The sequence below is a fragment of the Talaromyces amestolkiae genome (genome assembly GCF_001896365.1).
Source record: "Talaromyces amestolkiae strain CIB chromosome Unknown scaffold7.1, whole genome shotgun sequence".
NCBI classification, from domain to species: Eukaryota; Fungi; Ascomycota; class Eurotiomycetes; order Eurotiales; family Trichocomaceae; genus Talaromyces; species Talaromyces amestolkiae.
Genome location: NW_024468043.1, coordinates 963,828 through 978,412, shown reverse-complemented (window position 1 = coordinate 978,412; position 14,585 = coordinate 963,828). Strand labels below are relative to the sequence as shown.

Sequence of the window (14,585 nt, the reverse complement as noted above, 5' to 3'; positions counted from 1 at the left end):
TATTATGTAGACTATTGACATAGGTGATCTTAAAACATATATCACTAGTTTCTTTAGAGCTTTTCAATTGAGGCTCGCATAGCAATCATTTTATAACTGTCAATCTTATAATTTTGCTCTAACATCCTTGCACAGCTACTTACAAGGAATATCGTGTCGGCAGCGGAAAGAACGCCTATAATATGTAATATCGATCTATTGGCTGGGATCCGAGACAAGTCAGCGTACGCGTTCGAGTTACATAACGACTGACGACGGGTCACGTGCCGCTCCTCCCCAGAAAAAAAGTCAAGTTGTTCTCCGATTGGTCAGCATAGCCTCCTCCGCCGAGGCGCTGTCAGTGTCAAGAGTTCAGGAGTTTGCGATTTAACTATTTTACTTGTTCTTGAACATATTCCGGAACCGTGCAATTACTTACCGGGACACATGTTTCGACACGGCCACATTTCCCATATATAATAGACGAACGGACCGACGAACGAACGAGCGAGCGGCCGAACTCCTTGAACCCGCAAATGCGTCATTGAAATTTCTCCAGACCTCACCTCCGCAAAAACCATACCTACGTACCAAGACATATCACATCCTGCACGAACGAGCGGACCCAATTACGATAGTTGCGACTTTGAATATAGACAAGCGCATGCCGCTGACATGTTTCTGACCGTGCCCCGCGGGCTCTCGAAACGAATTGTAATTGTCTTGATCACCGCGCTATTACTTGGGATTGCCTATTTCCGATTCTATTTCAGTTATGAGCGCTGGTACCTGTCGTCGGGGGATCGGGTGCTATCTACCATAAAGTTCTGTACGTCCTACCCTTTCTCTTTAGTCTATGATCAGTGACTGACGTGTAATGGTGAAAGCGCAATCTCAACCATCCACAGCACAAACGACATCCATCCGCAGCGATTCGGCGATTATATCTCTCGTACGCAATGAAGAGTTGAATGGCATCATATCGTCCATGCGGCAGTTGGAGACCACGTGGAACTCGAAATATAATTATCCGTGGATTTTTTTTAATAATGTCCCGTTTTCGGAGGAGTTTATGGCGCGGACGCAGGCAGAAACAGAAGCGGAGTGTCGCTATGGTATACTCTGCTTTCCCCTTTTTATCTTCGAAATGGATCTGTGTGCTGACTGTTGGTGGTGTTGGTAGAATTAATACCGGAAGAACACTGGGCAGTCCCCGACTGGATCGATCCAGAGCTGCTGAGCGAAGCAACGCAAAGGATGAAGAAACAAGGTATCAAATATGCAGGATTATTGAGTTATCATCAGATGTGTCGATGGAATTCGGGATTCTTTTATAGACATCCCGCGTTGGAAAAGTATAAGTATTATTGGCGTGTTGAGCCGGATGTCAAGTGAGCCTCTCCCTTTTCCGTCCCCTTTTAAAATCGTACGAGAGAGAGACTGATTGGGTTAGATTCTTCTGCGACATAACCTACGACCCCTTCCAATTCATGGCCGACCATAACAAAACCTACGGCTTCACAATCAACATCTTCGACGACCCCAGCTCCGTCGCCTCCCTCTGGCCCGAAACCCAATCTTTTCTCAAATCGCACCCGGACTATCTAGCAGCAGACAACTCGCTCATGTGGCTCACAGACCGCACTTTACGACCTGACCACACAGACGCCGCAAATGGTTACAGCACGTGCCATTTCTGGTCGAATTTTGAGATTGGCGATCTTGACTTCTGGCGTTCGACAAAATATCAACAGTATTTTGAGCATTTGGATCAGTCTGGTGGATTCTTTTACGAGAGGTGGGGGGATGCGCCAGTTCATAGCGTTGCGTTGGGATTATTTGAGGACAATTCGAGGATTCATTGGTACTTCACCCCTTTCGTTTCCCCCCTTCGTGTTACACCAGTGTACTGATATATGGGGGTTATAGGTTCAGAGATATAGGCTACCTACACCCGCCTTACATAAATTGCCCAGACACCTCGACCTCGTTATCGGGAGGATCCGCAGCTGGGACATGTCAAAACTGTCAACCAAACGTCTTCACGCACAGCTGGGGCGTAATGAAGGAGGACTGTCGCGTCAACTGGTTTCGGCAAATGTGTCAGTCGCGTACGAGGCACAGGAGTACGATGATGGCCGACGAGGATGAGATTTGTCGACATGCGATGAATTTTGAGTCTCATGTCTAGCCCCGTGTGGAAAGGAGGGTGGTGTATAGATTTTGATTTCCTTTCTTGTACAATTCTTTTTTTATAAATACCTTCGTACTTTACAAAGATACGGAGGGTGTACAGATATAGACCATTTAACCATTTTTGAACATAATTGATAATCCCGCTGAGGCTGAGTATTGGGTATATACAAAATATAAAAAACCGGAATTGTATAGCTCGAGAGACCTAGGACCTAGAAACAATCCTTCAGGATATTCGCCAAATCGCTTCCATATCCAAACATGAGATCATCCGTCGCCGGCCACGATGTCGTATCGGTCAGTATCCCATTCCAGCCTGCACCATTAATACCTGCAGTAGCAGCCGGATCCATGATCATCATCCCATTTTCAGCGCTTCCGTGACTATTATAGAGATTCAAGTTGTTGGTTGTAGGACCGTTGTTGAGGGTCTCGAATATGCTATTTTGGGGCTCGCCCATTGCTTCGAACCAGTCCATCAGTTCGCGGCTCATTTGTGTGCCGTCCATGAGCAGGAAATCGTCGGGGGAGGGTTGGAGGTCTGTAAGCGTTGATGTTGATGCTGTTGCGGTTGGTGGTGCGGGTGGGATTTGTAGAGATTGTTGTTGTTGTTGGTGGTGGTGATGGAAACGTGACTCGGTTGAGGTTGGCATGTAGGTCGGCATGCTACTTGCTCCACCTTCTTGGGGCATTGTGTTGATTGCAGCTGTGCCGGGATAGTTTACTATTGATTGCTGTTTCTGCTCTTGGTGTTTCTGCTGCAGCTGTTGCGGTGGTGGTGCTTCTTGTTGCGATCTCCTTCGCGGCCTCACCACAGTCTGATTCTGATCTGCCGGCTTCGCAGCAAGCCCAATCTTCGGGCCCAACTTTCGCAACCCTTTGATCGACTTCCACAATCTTTGCGAGATATACGAATGCATCGAGAACCCTTCAATCAAACCGAGCGCCATATAAAACTCATCCTTACACGCACTCGTAAACTGAGCTGGTGCATGCGCCACCGCCAAAAACAGTACGGCCAGCGCAGAAATCAGAAACCAGTTGAATGTGATTTGTTGTAGCTGGTAAATGTCTGTGGAGTTGTTGAGGTGCGTGATGAAACAAATTGTGTCTTTAGCAATTTCGACGACGGCCGAGGCTTCGACGGGTGATTGTGCAATTTGAGAGGGTGTATAGAGGATGGGTCGGTAGATGAGAATCTTCATCAAATTGGCGCGAAGATACAACAGCGCTTTGAGCCGGCGAGTACTCCGAGGTCCGTCTTGGTTTAGTTGATCGTGTAGCATGTTTGTGGAAGTGATGGCAGGATTGGTTATTTTCAGAAACTCCGGGACAGAATTGTACCATTGCGTGACTTGCCAGTCTAGATAGGCCATTTCTTCCTTGCGGGAGTGCTGGTTGCGGTTTGGTGATGTGATGAAGCGCCAGACTCGTTCAGCAATGCGGTTGTAGCTGATCATTGTATTTAGGTATGGGACGTTGGACTTTACTAGTTAGTCCACCTATCTTAGGCAACCGTACGAAGGGAAACTCACTGGCCGTGGAAGTGACGGATCTATGTCGCTAGAGTCCAGATGGTATGGCATCCCGGTGCCCATACTAAACCTGATATCCAATGTGTACACAGACCAGAACAGGTTCAAGACGCCTTCCTTTCCGTGTGACACAATCGCAGGCTGGGGATACGTTTCTGACCGATGAAGACCCATCTCCAAGCATAAACGTTGTGCTGTTCCAATAGTCCGCCATGCTGTTGCCTCTTCATCTATCTGGAAAAGGTATATTGACTGTGGGTGTCAGTTTGGTAAGAACAGTCGAAGCTTAGAAGTCGAACTCACCACAAGAGTGATAAAAATCAGCCTCTTGATATTCGGCGGCTGCCATATCACATCTGAAGCAACGTCTCTCACACCCCGGAAGATCCTCATAGCCAAGTCACTATTCCCATTCGCTTCAGCAGTCAAAGCGCACGCAAACACCAGCTTCAGTATATTGATATCATCATCTGAAAGCGGCTCTTCCTTTGTCGCAAGCTCGTTCGATGACGACAAGGGACTCAGATGGTTGTACAGAGCATTGACCTGACTGATAGCGGTCTCGATGTTTATTACAGGATACATGATACCCATTTCCTCTTCGTAGACATGACATAACCGAATGGCCTCTTCGCGGTTGATGCCCCATAGTGGATCAATGGTGGAAGATGATCGTTGATGGTGATGGTCGTCGCGATGCGGTGTGATCGATGGCGAGGGCATGGGCGAGGCATCTCGTGTTGAGACGGCGTTTTCTTCCAGTACGCCTCCATGGCTTAGACTGTAGTCGTCCACGTCGTCGCTACCGCTTACGCCGCCGCCAACTTCCGTGATCCCTCTACTCCGCAGCGTTTGTCGCGCGATTCCGAAATTGAATGAAGAGGTGGTTAGACCATGAAAAGAGATTTTCTCTGTCGTGGAAGATGATTGTGACCTTTCAGACTTGAGGTTATTAGCAGGACCGGAAATTGTGGCACGCGACAGTCTTCGCCTCTTTGGAGATGGCGGTGCTGCCGAGTTGAACGATTCCACAGTTCCGGTCAGACTGTCAATTTGCGTCTGCATCTTGGAAATTTGCTCAAGCAATTTTTCGATATTTCTGTATAAGGATAAGCTTTGTGTTGTTTCGTCTAACAATTGTCTATCTCACCGACTATCCGCAGTAGCATCGTCCACCGCAAAAACACAGTCCATCAGACGCCGGCGACACCGCTGACATGGCTGCTCACCACAACATTTGACCTTTCGTCGTTTACATTCAACACTAATCTTTGGTCAGTAAATTTATTACCATATCGCAAAACGGAACAAACTCACCAAGCCTTCGCTGCATACTTGGTACGTTTTCGCTTTTCGGGCGCGGTAGGATCGGTAGCAGCGCCATTCGCTGGCTGAGATATTTGTGCCATTGGCGAAGCTGTCATTGTTCATATCGATATATATTAATCAATTCAGCCGGGATAAGCGTGTATAGACGTCCGGATTCCTTCGTCTGTTGTGTGCAGACAAAAGCAGAGGTTGGGGGAAGAAGGTTCGATCGTCCGGGGTACTTCCGACTAAGACTCGCTAGGAAAAAGAAACAACGCCTCTATGTCTGCGGGGGTTCGATCTCCTTACTTCAGTGATTGTCCAATCATGTTGCGTCTCGCTTAGTCATGACTTCGCAGCACAGGGACGAATTCCAACGGTATGCGGTGTATTTATAATAAGCAACATTTGTCCTTGAACATAAAATTTGGAGAAACGAGGAGTTGATCCCAGAAATGAGTCCATTTTGTGGAGTAGTAGTGGATACGCAATATGTGAAGCCCGCAATATGGGGAATAAAGTAACCCTAATTCCACATCTCCCCTCAACATTGGGCTAATACTTTCAAGAAGCAACTGACTACGAAATATCATATGCTGTCGTCAACCGTCGCTGAAAAAGAACTATGCTATGCCACGTGCAAATATGTAAATTCGCCTCCATGTCATCAAGTAACGAATCACACAACAATCCAGTCAAACATAGACCTCTCTCACTTTAAGCTTTATCAAAGATCTTTAGTCCGCTCCTGACTCTCCGCAATCCACTTCTCTAATAACACCGGATCACGCGCCTTGAGCCCGACCTTGAACGGCTTCGGCTCCGTGGTTAGAGCCGTCGGTATAGAATTACATTCCAAGGCATTCAAGATGGGGTAATCAGCCGGGTTCTTGGGAGGATGAACAGTAAATGCTGTGATGATTCGAATGAAAGCCGTGTACAATTCTCGATTGGCAAGGTGAGATCCGGCGCACATGCGAGATCCGGCTCCGTAGCCGTAGTGAGGAGTGCCTTGGTTGGCCTCGGGGGTGTCGAGGTAGCGTTCAGGAAGGAATTTTTCGGGGTCTTTAAAGTAGTCTGAGTCGTAGTCTGCTGCCCAGGCATTCTGTCATGCTCATTAGCTGTGAAGATCAGATCAGAAGAAGGGGGATGACTCACCATGAAAAATGTCGTATTGGCTGGAATCGTGACGCCATTCCATGTCACATCCTTGATACTCTTTCGTGGAAGACAGATAGGAATCACAGTCCAGAAGCGGAGAATTTCCTTAACCAAAGCAGTGATATAGGGCACCTTCTCTTCAACCAGACATTTGTCCCAGGCGTCGTTGCTGGGGTAAACTTTCATAATCTCGGCGTATGCCTTTTTCTGAATGCGCATTCCATCTTCAGATGCAAGATAAGCAAGGCCCATGACCAGGTTTCCGGGTACTGTGTCGAGACCAGCGGAGACCATCGTAAGACAGAGAGATTTGATTTCGGCTGTCCAAGTTAGCTCATATGCTTGTTTGCGCTCCGAAGGAGAACGAACATACCTTCGTTAAGTTGCGCCTCCGGATCCTTCAAAATATTTCCCGTGATACAAGGCTTATCCGTCCCATTGGCAATACTCTCCTTCAACAGATTCAGTAAATGCGTCAAATACTTGTCCCGTCTAACCCTGAACTCTTCAGCCTCAGAATTTTTCTTGGGCAACAAGCGCAACAACGGCACGTAATCCTGCCAATTATTACTCGTACTGCGGAAATTTGAGACACCACGCTCAACGGCAACGATTTCTTGTAAGAGACTATCGTCCACGTTTCCCTCAATGCGAATACCATAGTTGAGCGTCAAGCTGGTGTTGAGCGCATATCGCTGGAAATATGATATGGGGTTGATATCTATTTGCCCCTTTTGACTATCGCGGTACATTTCCTGGATGCTGGTGGTCGCTTCCAGATCAATAATAGGCATGTAACTCTGCACGGCGGGTTTGTTGAGTGCCGTGGCAGCGGCTTTGCGGCGTCGTTTGCATGATTCGTCCCATGGTGAAGTGCCGATTGTGAATCCCTGGCTGCTGGAGACGACGCTGTGGAAGGTGTGGAAAGTTGGACGGGAGATGAGGGCTGATTGTTCTTTGAGCCATAGTTGTTTAACGGATTCAAAGCTGTTTGCGAAGACGATTCTCTATTCCCTTGTGAATATTTTAATTTTCTCGAAAGACAAGCGACATTTTACCTTATTACCCATTCGCACTTGGAATACAGGACCATATTGCTTCGCCCATTCTGCGGCTACTTTTGCATGATTCTCGCCTAGTTGAATCAGGTTGCCAAAAATGGGTACACCGGGGATCTCGGGTAAGCCTTTGATTTTCGGTGTATCGGTTTGATTGAGGTAGCGGTAGAGAATGATAAGGATAGAGAGGACGCCGATTGCCACGGCTTCGTGTGCCATATTGTGTTCCTGTATACGCTTCTTGATGATGAATGAATACAACTCTGCGAACCAACGAGCTTTTACATGTAGAGTATTTATGGAAAAAGATAGATAGCTGTTTATTATTTGGACAGCCAAAACATGAATGAAATAAGTAAATGCGACACGATGCAAAGCAATGTGACAACAGACTACACGGCGTTCTGTGTATGGCTAACCCGAGCTGTCTGCTCGGATTAGTCCCAGCAATGCTGTCATTGCGGTAGGCGTTCCGTCACCGCAACCCCCCTGTTGGACCAATCAATAGGTTGGATATTTTCATTTCTCTGGTAGAGTAGACGAATGAGTGGAAAGTAGCCCGGATAAAGAGTCTCGGAAAGGGTTCCGCGCATATCCGGTGTGTGTGACCTAGTTACTATAGAGGGGGATCTTAGACCCTGTCCTTAATAACAATGCTACTATTTCCGCACTGGAGACAAGAGAATCTGCCCTGGCCAATGAGTAGGCGCTCAATCAAAAATTGTCGTGTACGCAACTGGTGTGACCTGAGGGAATACGTGGTACACAGAAAAAAAAAATGAATGACGCACGAAGAGCAAAAGCATGAAGAGAACGCGGGGTAAGGAAGTGTTTCCGCTGTTTCAACGTTCACTTTAAATTTAACCCCGAATTCTGTTCTTCTCCAGTTTCTGGGCTCTGGGCTGTGGAGTATACCCACTGTTTGTTAAAAACCTATGGGTGACCTCTACGATCGACAATCTCCCTGCACGACAGTTAATGGTTTAAATCAACTACCATATATTTCTGCCAAAAGTAGAAAAAAAAATGTATTTTGTTTAGTGATCAATTGTTGAGTAATCTGAAATATTGCTTCCTCGGTTACTCAAAGTCTACACTGCATGTATTAGGTTGAAAGCACAAACTAAGACCAATCCATCTCATCCGTCAAAACATATATCTAGACAGTCATTCAATCTAGCACATTTAAATGCCAGACTAGTTTTTCATACCGATTGCCTCCGTCCTTGCCATGTGCATAGCAGTAACCTCATTCTCATCTTTCAACATACCAACCTCACTCAAATACCGTCTCAAACCCTCTTCGCCTTCAGCGTGCTTCACACCCCCTTTGTGAAGCAATTGAATCGAATCACGCAAGAAAAGCTCATAGAATCCCGTGGCGAAAAGCGTCGCTGGGATGTTGACCAAGATACTGATCCAGCAGTACGACTTGTAGGAGAAGGCCTCACCGCCATAGAAGATGGCTGCTACGAATCGGGCGCCAAGGTCACGAGCCATGTTGGTGGAAATGGTTAGGTCAGCAAAGCCCCAGACCATGACACCGTAGCCTACGCCGATGACGATGGGGACGGTGGAGGGTGTTACGAAGGGGTTGGCTGGGTCGATGCAAGACCAGATTACAAGACCCTATACTCGTTAGTCATTTACCGAAGGAGTGGAAGGGATGTTGTCCGTCTTTACGTACAATGAAAGAATCGACGAAGAATTCGATCCTGAGACGAAACGAAATTAGTCCAGGACCTCCAAAGATTCGATATAACCATGTCCAATTCATCAATGGGCATGACTTACAAGAATAGATAACCCAAACTCTGTCCCTCCGCTGGGAAAGCACAGAAAATTCCGGCAGGACCCGTGGCAGACACCAATGGCGCGCCCAGTGCTTTTAATGCTTCTTCATATTTTACGATTTCCTGTCGATACATTCCCATGACCAAAAGAGAGGCCATGAAAGCACCAAAGATTTGCGAGAGGATGTCTAAGACAGCATATGTCAGCAACAGATCTCCTGGGAATAGTTGATACAAGAATCACTCGTACAGTGAGGGACTTTCTTCAACGGAAATCCTTGCCTATATTAAATGAGTCAGCGGTAGTACTCTTCAGCAAAGCAATCGGGACCTACCAAACAGCCAAAGCAATAGTCACAGCCGGATTGAAATGGCCACCAGACGTTGGCCCAGCAATGATGATAGCGAACATGATACCGAGAGCAAAAGCAAGACCGATCTGGAAGAAACTGCTAAACGCGGTTACGGGAGGCTCAGTCGAGGCGCCGTTGACGATGAAGGCAGCAACAGAGGCTAGGCCGGGGAAGCTTTGCGCAAGGGTTCCGTCAGCATTATGGATTGCGGCTGTGGGTACACACAACGGAGTGCACTTACACGTAAATGAATACACCTGTCGCCTCGCCAATACATTCACGCAACCATCTTGGTCGTCGACGCTCATAGTCTAGCACACGTTGCGAGACGGGTTTGTGTTGAGCAACATGGCGGCTGGCATGGCGCTGGAGGGCATCAGTGACTCCAATCTCGATGTCGTGAGTCTGCAGGCGACTAAGGTCACTGGAGTGAGACATTGTCTCTTATTCTATTTCAAAGTACTAAGAACCAGAAACAGTTGAAGAGTGTTGTGAGTTGATAGATGGGTGGAGGACTTTGGACAATGCTGAGCGGCACGAATCCAAAAAGATAGGGTCTAGAAACAGGGTCGGACATGGTTATATATACTACTCTCGAGATCTGTCAACAGGCAACAGAAACACCAATCCCCGATGAAACAACATGGCTAAAGGATCTATGCGTCATTAGTCGACATCCGGGCTGACCGCACTTGCGCCCAACAGCAAAGTGATACAAAGCAAGCGACAGGATCACGACTCGCTTGCTCAGACAGCATTTTCTCTTTTCCGGCAGTTCCATCTCACCTTCCTCTTTTCGAACTAGAGTATCGAGCTAACCATCGATCTAGACACAAACGACCTGGAGCAGACTACCCATTGGGGAAAGTACTGTCCGGGGTAAAAGAAAAGAAAAGCTGGGAAATAAACAGAATGCGGGGTTTTTGTGACTACTATTCTGTTGGGTTGTCTTTCTGTTATTGTGTGTATAGAGAAAACAACGACATGGGAATGGTTATTCTAGCGCCGATAAACTGATGGCTGATGGCAAATCCAGGGTTAGTTGCATCCAACTACCTCTCTTAGCGTGCGCCATGTGTATTGTGGCATCCTATCCTGTCGTCAGGACTCGGTGTTACGGATACATGCAGAAATATTTGTTGGACGGCATGATAAGCAGTTCCCGAAACACATGGGCATCACACCGGGAACATGATTCGGATTTCAACAAAGAAAGTGTTTCCTCTGGCTGTCGAATTACCTATACGACTTGACAATCTGCATGATCGAGGAGAAACAGTCCGAGATTGACAAGCACAAAGGAACATGCAGATTCGCATTTCGAATCTAGCCAGTTTGGTCAAGCGTTAGCTGCACCGGCTAAGCCACGGACCAAAACATAAACTCCATCCGGCCATACTTTTAGGACAGAGCCAAGTCTGTCCTAGTGCGGATGATACGACAGCAGAGCTCAAACGACAAAGATCAGCATAGCCGGACGAACCATACAGAAGCTTCAAAACTGACCAGAAGCCTCGGCATCCGGCTAATACAGTTCTGATAGCGATAAAGTTCTAGACTGACCGCTACAAACTAAAATGTACAGAGTTTATCTGGCAGCGAAAACTCAAATCAGGCACCTTAATCATGCAATGAGGCTCCGTGCCCGACGGGTGGAATTCGGAGCGCGATTTGTTCCTTTTGATCAGACGGTCAAATGAAGAAATAAGGATTCGCGGGACACATGGTTGACGGCAGAGAGTACCGATTCAGGATGTTGCGCCGTCAGMAACGTTGGTTGTCTCAAACGTTGCGCTTTTTGTTTACCCCACAACCAAACTCCGCAATCCCGTCTGTAAATCCGGGGATTATTTTTCTGGAGAAAGACCCAGAATTACTACCTGAACCCACAAAAATAATATGCATATGACTCGCATTTGCTTTCAAAATGGAGGTCTTTAGTGGTGTTGAATATACAGATCTGAATCATATCTCTATCATCATGACTGCTGCATTTGAAGGTTCAGATATTCGTATCCCAACATCACGGAACTTGGAACCGCTCCCGCCTGCCTATATTGGTCTAGCATAAGCAAGCCCAAAACTTGGCTAGAGTTAATCACATATGACATGCTAGGATTCAGCTATGACAAGGAATTCTGCTTGGATCTCGTGGCTGAGTTGGCTGATCGAATACGTGGAGGCTATTCCATTTTTGACGAGAACTAGGACCAAGGTTTTGCCGCAAAGTTTCTTGTGACTGCATGATGCTTGTTACGGCTTGATGATTGAGTACGTATGTGCGTATAGAAAAAGTGAGATGACGCTCATAGGTTATGTTAATGTGAACGCTCAGTCGCCATTTGTCATCCTATTTCAGATTCGGACGAAGGCGTTGAAGAGCATCTGGGTCATTACCGAAAATGCCTAGGCTTGAGATTTTAGATAGCCGAGCATTTCTCATATATTCATATCTTGTCCTAAGCCTATATCTGCTGGATAGAGCCCTGATTTACTATTCGTCCTCCACTTCCACCTTTACATCACTTTATATCAGGCTCGAGAACCTCGAGACTGTTTGTGGAAATAGAAGAATCGTCTCCATCTTTACAGCCAGCATGTGTGACTTATTGCTACTTGAATTGTCTGGTATACCACCCATCTTGGTTGATTGAGTCATCTGCAGGGTCCGACGGTACTTGGAACTTTCCTGCCTTGTTCAGGCAAATCGAGCCATCTAAATTAGCGGCATGATTAGTTGCAGTCTCAAACTTTAAAATATGATGATCAAATAGTCAGGTGAGCCAGAGCTCAATTGGTACGTTGGAAAATCATTATATGTTGAAGGTTGACTGAATATACGTGAAAAATTGACACCTTCCAGCTTACATAAATGTTCATCTCACGTATCAACTTACTCCTGATTAAATTGGCTAACCACATTGAGAGTTCATATCATATAGTCTCATCCATACATCTTAAAATCCCATCCCAGTATAACACTCCAACATGAAGGAACTACCTCATTCAAGATGCTCACTCTGATTCTTGGCGGCCGTAATAGCTTCTTCAGTAGCAATGTCAACATCTTCCACTTCAACGACCCGATCGCCGAAAGCGGCCGCAATTTCTTCCAAAGTTCTCTGTTTTGTCTCACTAAACAAGAGCCTCAAGTTAGCCAACATCGTCATAACAAGCGAAAAGGGAAGCATCTAATGCTTACGGGAAATAGAAATAAGCAACAGTCAGGAAGAACGCTGTACACGCCACAAAGACGTAGTAATAATTCTCGTGAATGTTTGCAAAGGCACTGGGACCGGCTTCGGTGACTGTTCGAAGGGTTAGACCAAGTATATCTCAAACCCGAAAAAGAATGTGAACTTACTGCCGACGTTGACGATGAAATGGGACGCAGCGGCCAGGCCCATGACTTTGCTTCGCATGTTGATAGGCAGGACTTCTGCGCCGTAGATCCATGTCGTACTGTTGAGCATGCCATCTGTAGATTGTTGTTAGCAACAGGCCGCTCCATTCACTTGTTTGCGAGGGGGAGGAGGTGGAAGACTTACAATAACAAACCACAAATAGGTAGATACCCAAAATGGCGAATCCCTTCCCGACTCGGTTATTCGTATTCTGGAATTCGCGTTGCATAACAGCAGCGTATATTTCGATGAGAATAATACCTCCGAGACCAGCGAGGATCATCCTATTGTCAATGTCAGACTAATTGATGAGGTTGGTGCATAGAGGAACAAAACTCACTTTCGTCGACCCCATTGATCAGTGAGATATTTGGTAGTCAGGGTATTGGCTAGGAAGGCAATTGTGCCGTAGACACCAGAGAGGGCGAGGATGAGTTTGGCATTGATACCGAGGGATTTGTAGAGAGTGGCTATTGGATGTATGTCAGCCCTGTATCTAGGTAGTTATATCGAGCCAAGGATCATACTTTGATAGTACTAAAAGGTTTGTTAGTAGTGCAAATTGAGAATAATTCCAAAGTGAAGGGGAAGTACCTGAATAACATTGACACCAGTCAAAGAAGTCATAGTCTGCGCAGCAATAGAAACTAGCACACGATGACGATACAGCTTGAAAATATCTTTGTATGACTTGAGCTCTCGCTGCATTTCATACTCAATCTGAGCCCTCATCAAGGCAAACTCTTCGTGCACTTCATGCGAATGCAAATCACGTCGAATTGTGATAAACTCCCTTCTAGCCTGCTCAATCTTTCCCTGTCGGATAAGCTGACGAGGTGAGTTAGGCATGAAAGTAGATAATCCAATGAACATAATTATGCCCCAGGGTAATTGGATGCCAAGTGGCAAACGCCATTGTACAGTGCCGTTGGTTGCGTAGGAGCATGCGAAGCCGACCCAGTTGGATGCCATGGTTCCGAATGCGATGCCAACGCCGGAAATACCGCCGATAAGACCACGAGATTTCGGTGACGAAATTTCGGAGAGGTAGACGGGGACTGTAGCCACCATACCACTTCACGATTCGTTAGTTTCCCTGGAAATTTCAAGAAGGGAGGTGAGGTGAACACTTACCCAACAGCATAACCGGCCAAAGCACGACCAGCCAAAAACATGCCAATGTTGACGGAAGCTGTTTGAATTGTGCACCCAATTGTCACGATGATGCATTCGAGCTGCATGAAGCGGATACGACCGAGCCGGTCACCGATAAACGTCTGCGTGAGAGCCCCAAGGGCTTCACCAGCAATGTAGACTGATACCACTGCACCGGTCAAACCATTGGAAGGATGGCCCATGTAGTCAATCCAACTTTGATGCGCGATTGCTGGGATTCAGTCAGTTCTCGGTCTTGATTAGCGGTCGCTGCCATGAATGAGGCTTACTTGTGGTGGCAATGCCGGTGTCGAAGCCCTAATTAGTGTTAGTTATCGTATCATGATACTCGATCATCGAGTGAGAGAAGTCGATTGGGGAGACACACAAAGAGAAATGTTCCAATGGCAGCAAACAAGGCGACGCCAAACGTATACCAATTATTGCCTGCCATCTTGTGTATTGATCCAAATTTCAAATTTATATCACAGCTTCCAATGAAACCTTTGGAGGAAAAGAAACAAGTTAGAAGCAAGCTTCTTATATAAGATAAGTAATAGGTGAGTTGATCTCAATGTGCCGGCCGACACTAAGAGCTGACAGAGGACTGGATGCCAAAGGTGCCCAGCCTCAGAGTCGACAT

The 14,585-nt window shown here is 46.6% G+C and overlaps 4 protein-coding genes across 4 annotated transcripts; 1 reads left to right on the top strand and 3 right to left on the bottom strand.

Annotated features, from left to right (window-relative positions):
• Positions 1 to 1,469: 1,469 nt before the first annotated feature.
• BHQ10_004379 (uncharacterized protein) lies at positions 1,470 to 1,892 on the top strand (the record flags this gene model as incomplete). Its single annotated transcript, XM_040876738.1, has 1 exon — positions 1,470 to 1,892. The coding sequence occupies one exon, from the start codon at positions 1,470 to 1,472 to the stop codon at positions 1,890 to 1,892; it is 423 nt and encodes a 140-aa protein (XP_040732883.1).
• A 495-nt stretch (positions 1,893 to 2,387) lies between these two features.
• Positions 2,388 to 5,119, bottom strand: BHQ10_004378 (uncharacterized protein; the record flags this gene model as incomplete). The annotated part of the gene is made up of 5 exons (XM_040876737.1): positions 2,388 to 3,659; positions 3,711 to 3,962; positions 4,014 to 4,809; positions 4,861 to 4,974; positions 5,028 to 5,119. The coding sequence occupies 5 exons, from the start codon at positions 5,117 to 5,119 to the stop codon at positions 2,388 to 2,390; spliced, it is 2,526 nt and encodes an 841-aa protein (XP_040732882.1).
• Positions 5,120 to 5,745: 626 nt separating this feature from the next.
• Positions 5,746 to 9,821, bottom strand: BHQ10_004377 (uncharacterized protein; the record flags this gene model as incomplete). The annotated part of the gene is made up of 10 exons (XM_040876736.1): positions 5,746 to 6,123; positions 6,177 to 6,499; positions 6,553 to 7,186; positions 7,238 to 7,500; positions 8,449 to 8,866; positions 8,925 to 8,952; positions 9,032 to 9,218; positions 9,281 to 9,312; positions 9,366 to 9,557; positions 9,625 to 9,821. 10 exons carry the CDS (start codon positions 9,819 to 9,821, stop codon positions 5,746 to 5,748), a joined length of 2,652 nt encoding a protein of 883 aa, XP_040732881.1.
• Positions 9,822 to 12,385: 2,564 nt separating this feature from the next.
• Positions 12,386 to 14,396, bottom strand: BHQ10_004376 (uncharacterized protein; the record flags this gene model as incomplete). Its single annotated transcript, XM_040876735.1, has 10 exons — positions 12,386 to 12,518; positions 12,586 to 12,691; positions 12,748 to 12,861; positions 12,932 to 13,071; positions 13,128 to 13,257; positions 13,315 to 13,324; positions 13,382 to 13,862; positions 13,922 to 14,174; positions 14,233 to 14,260; positions 14,331 to 14,396. 10 exons carry the CDS (start codon positions 14,394 to 14,396, stop codon positions 12,386 to 12,388), a joined length of 1,461 nt encoding a protein of 486 aa, XP_040732880.1.
• Positions 14,397 to 14,585: the final 189 nt, after the last annotated feature.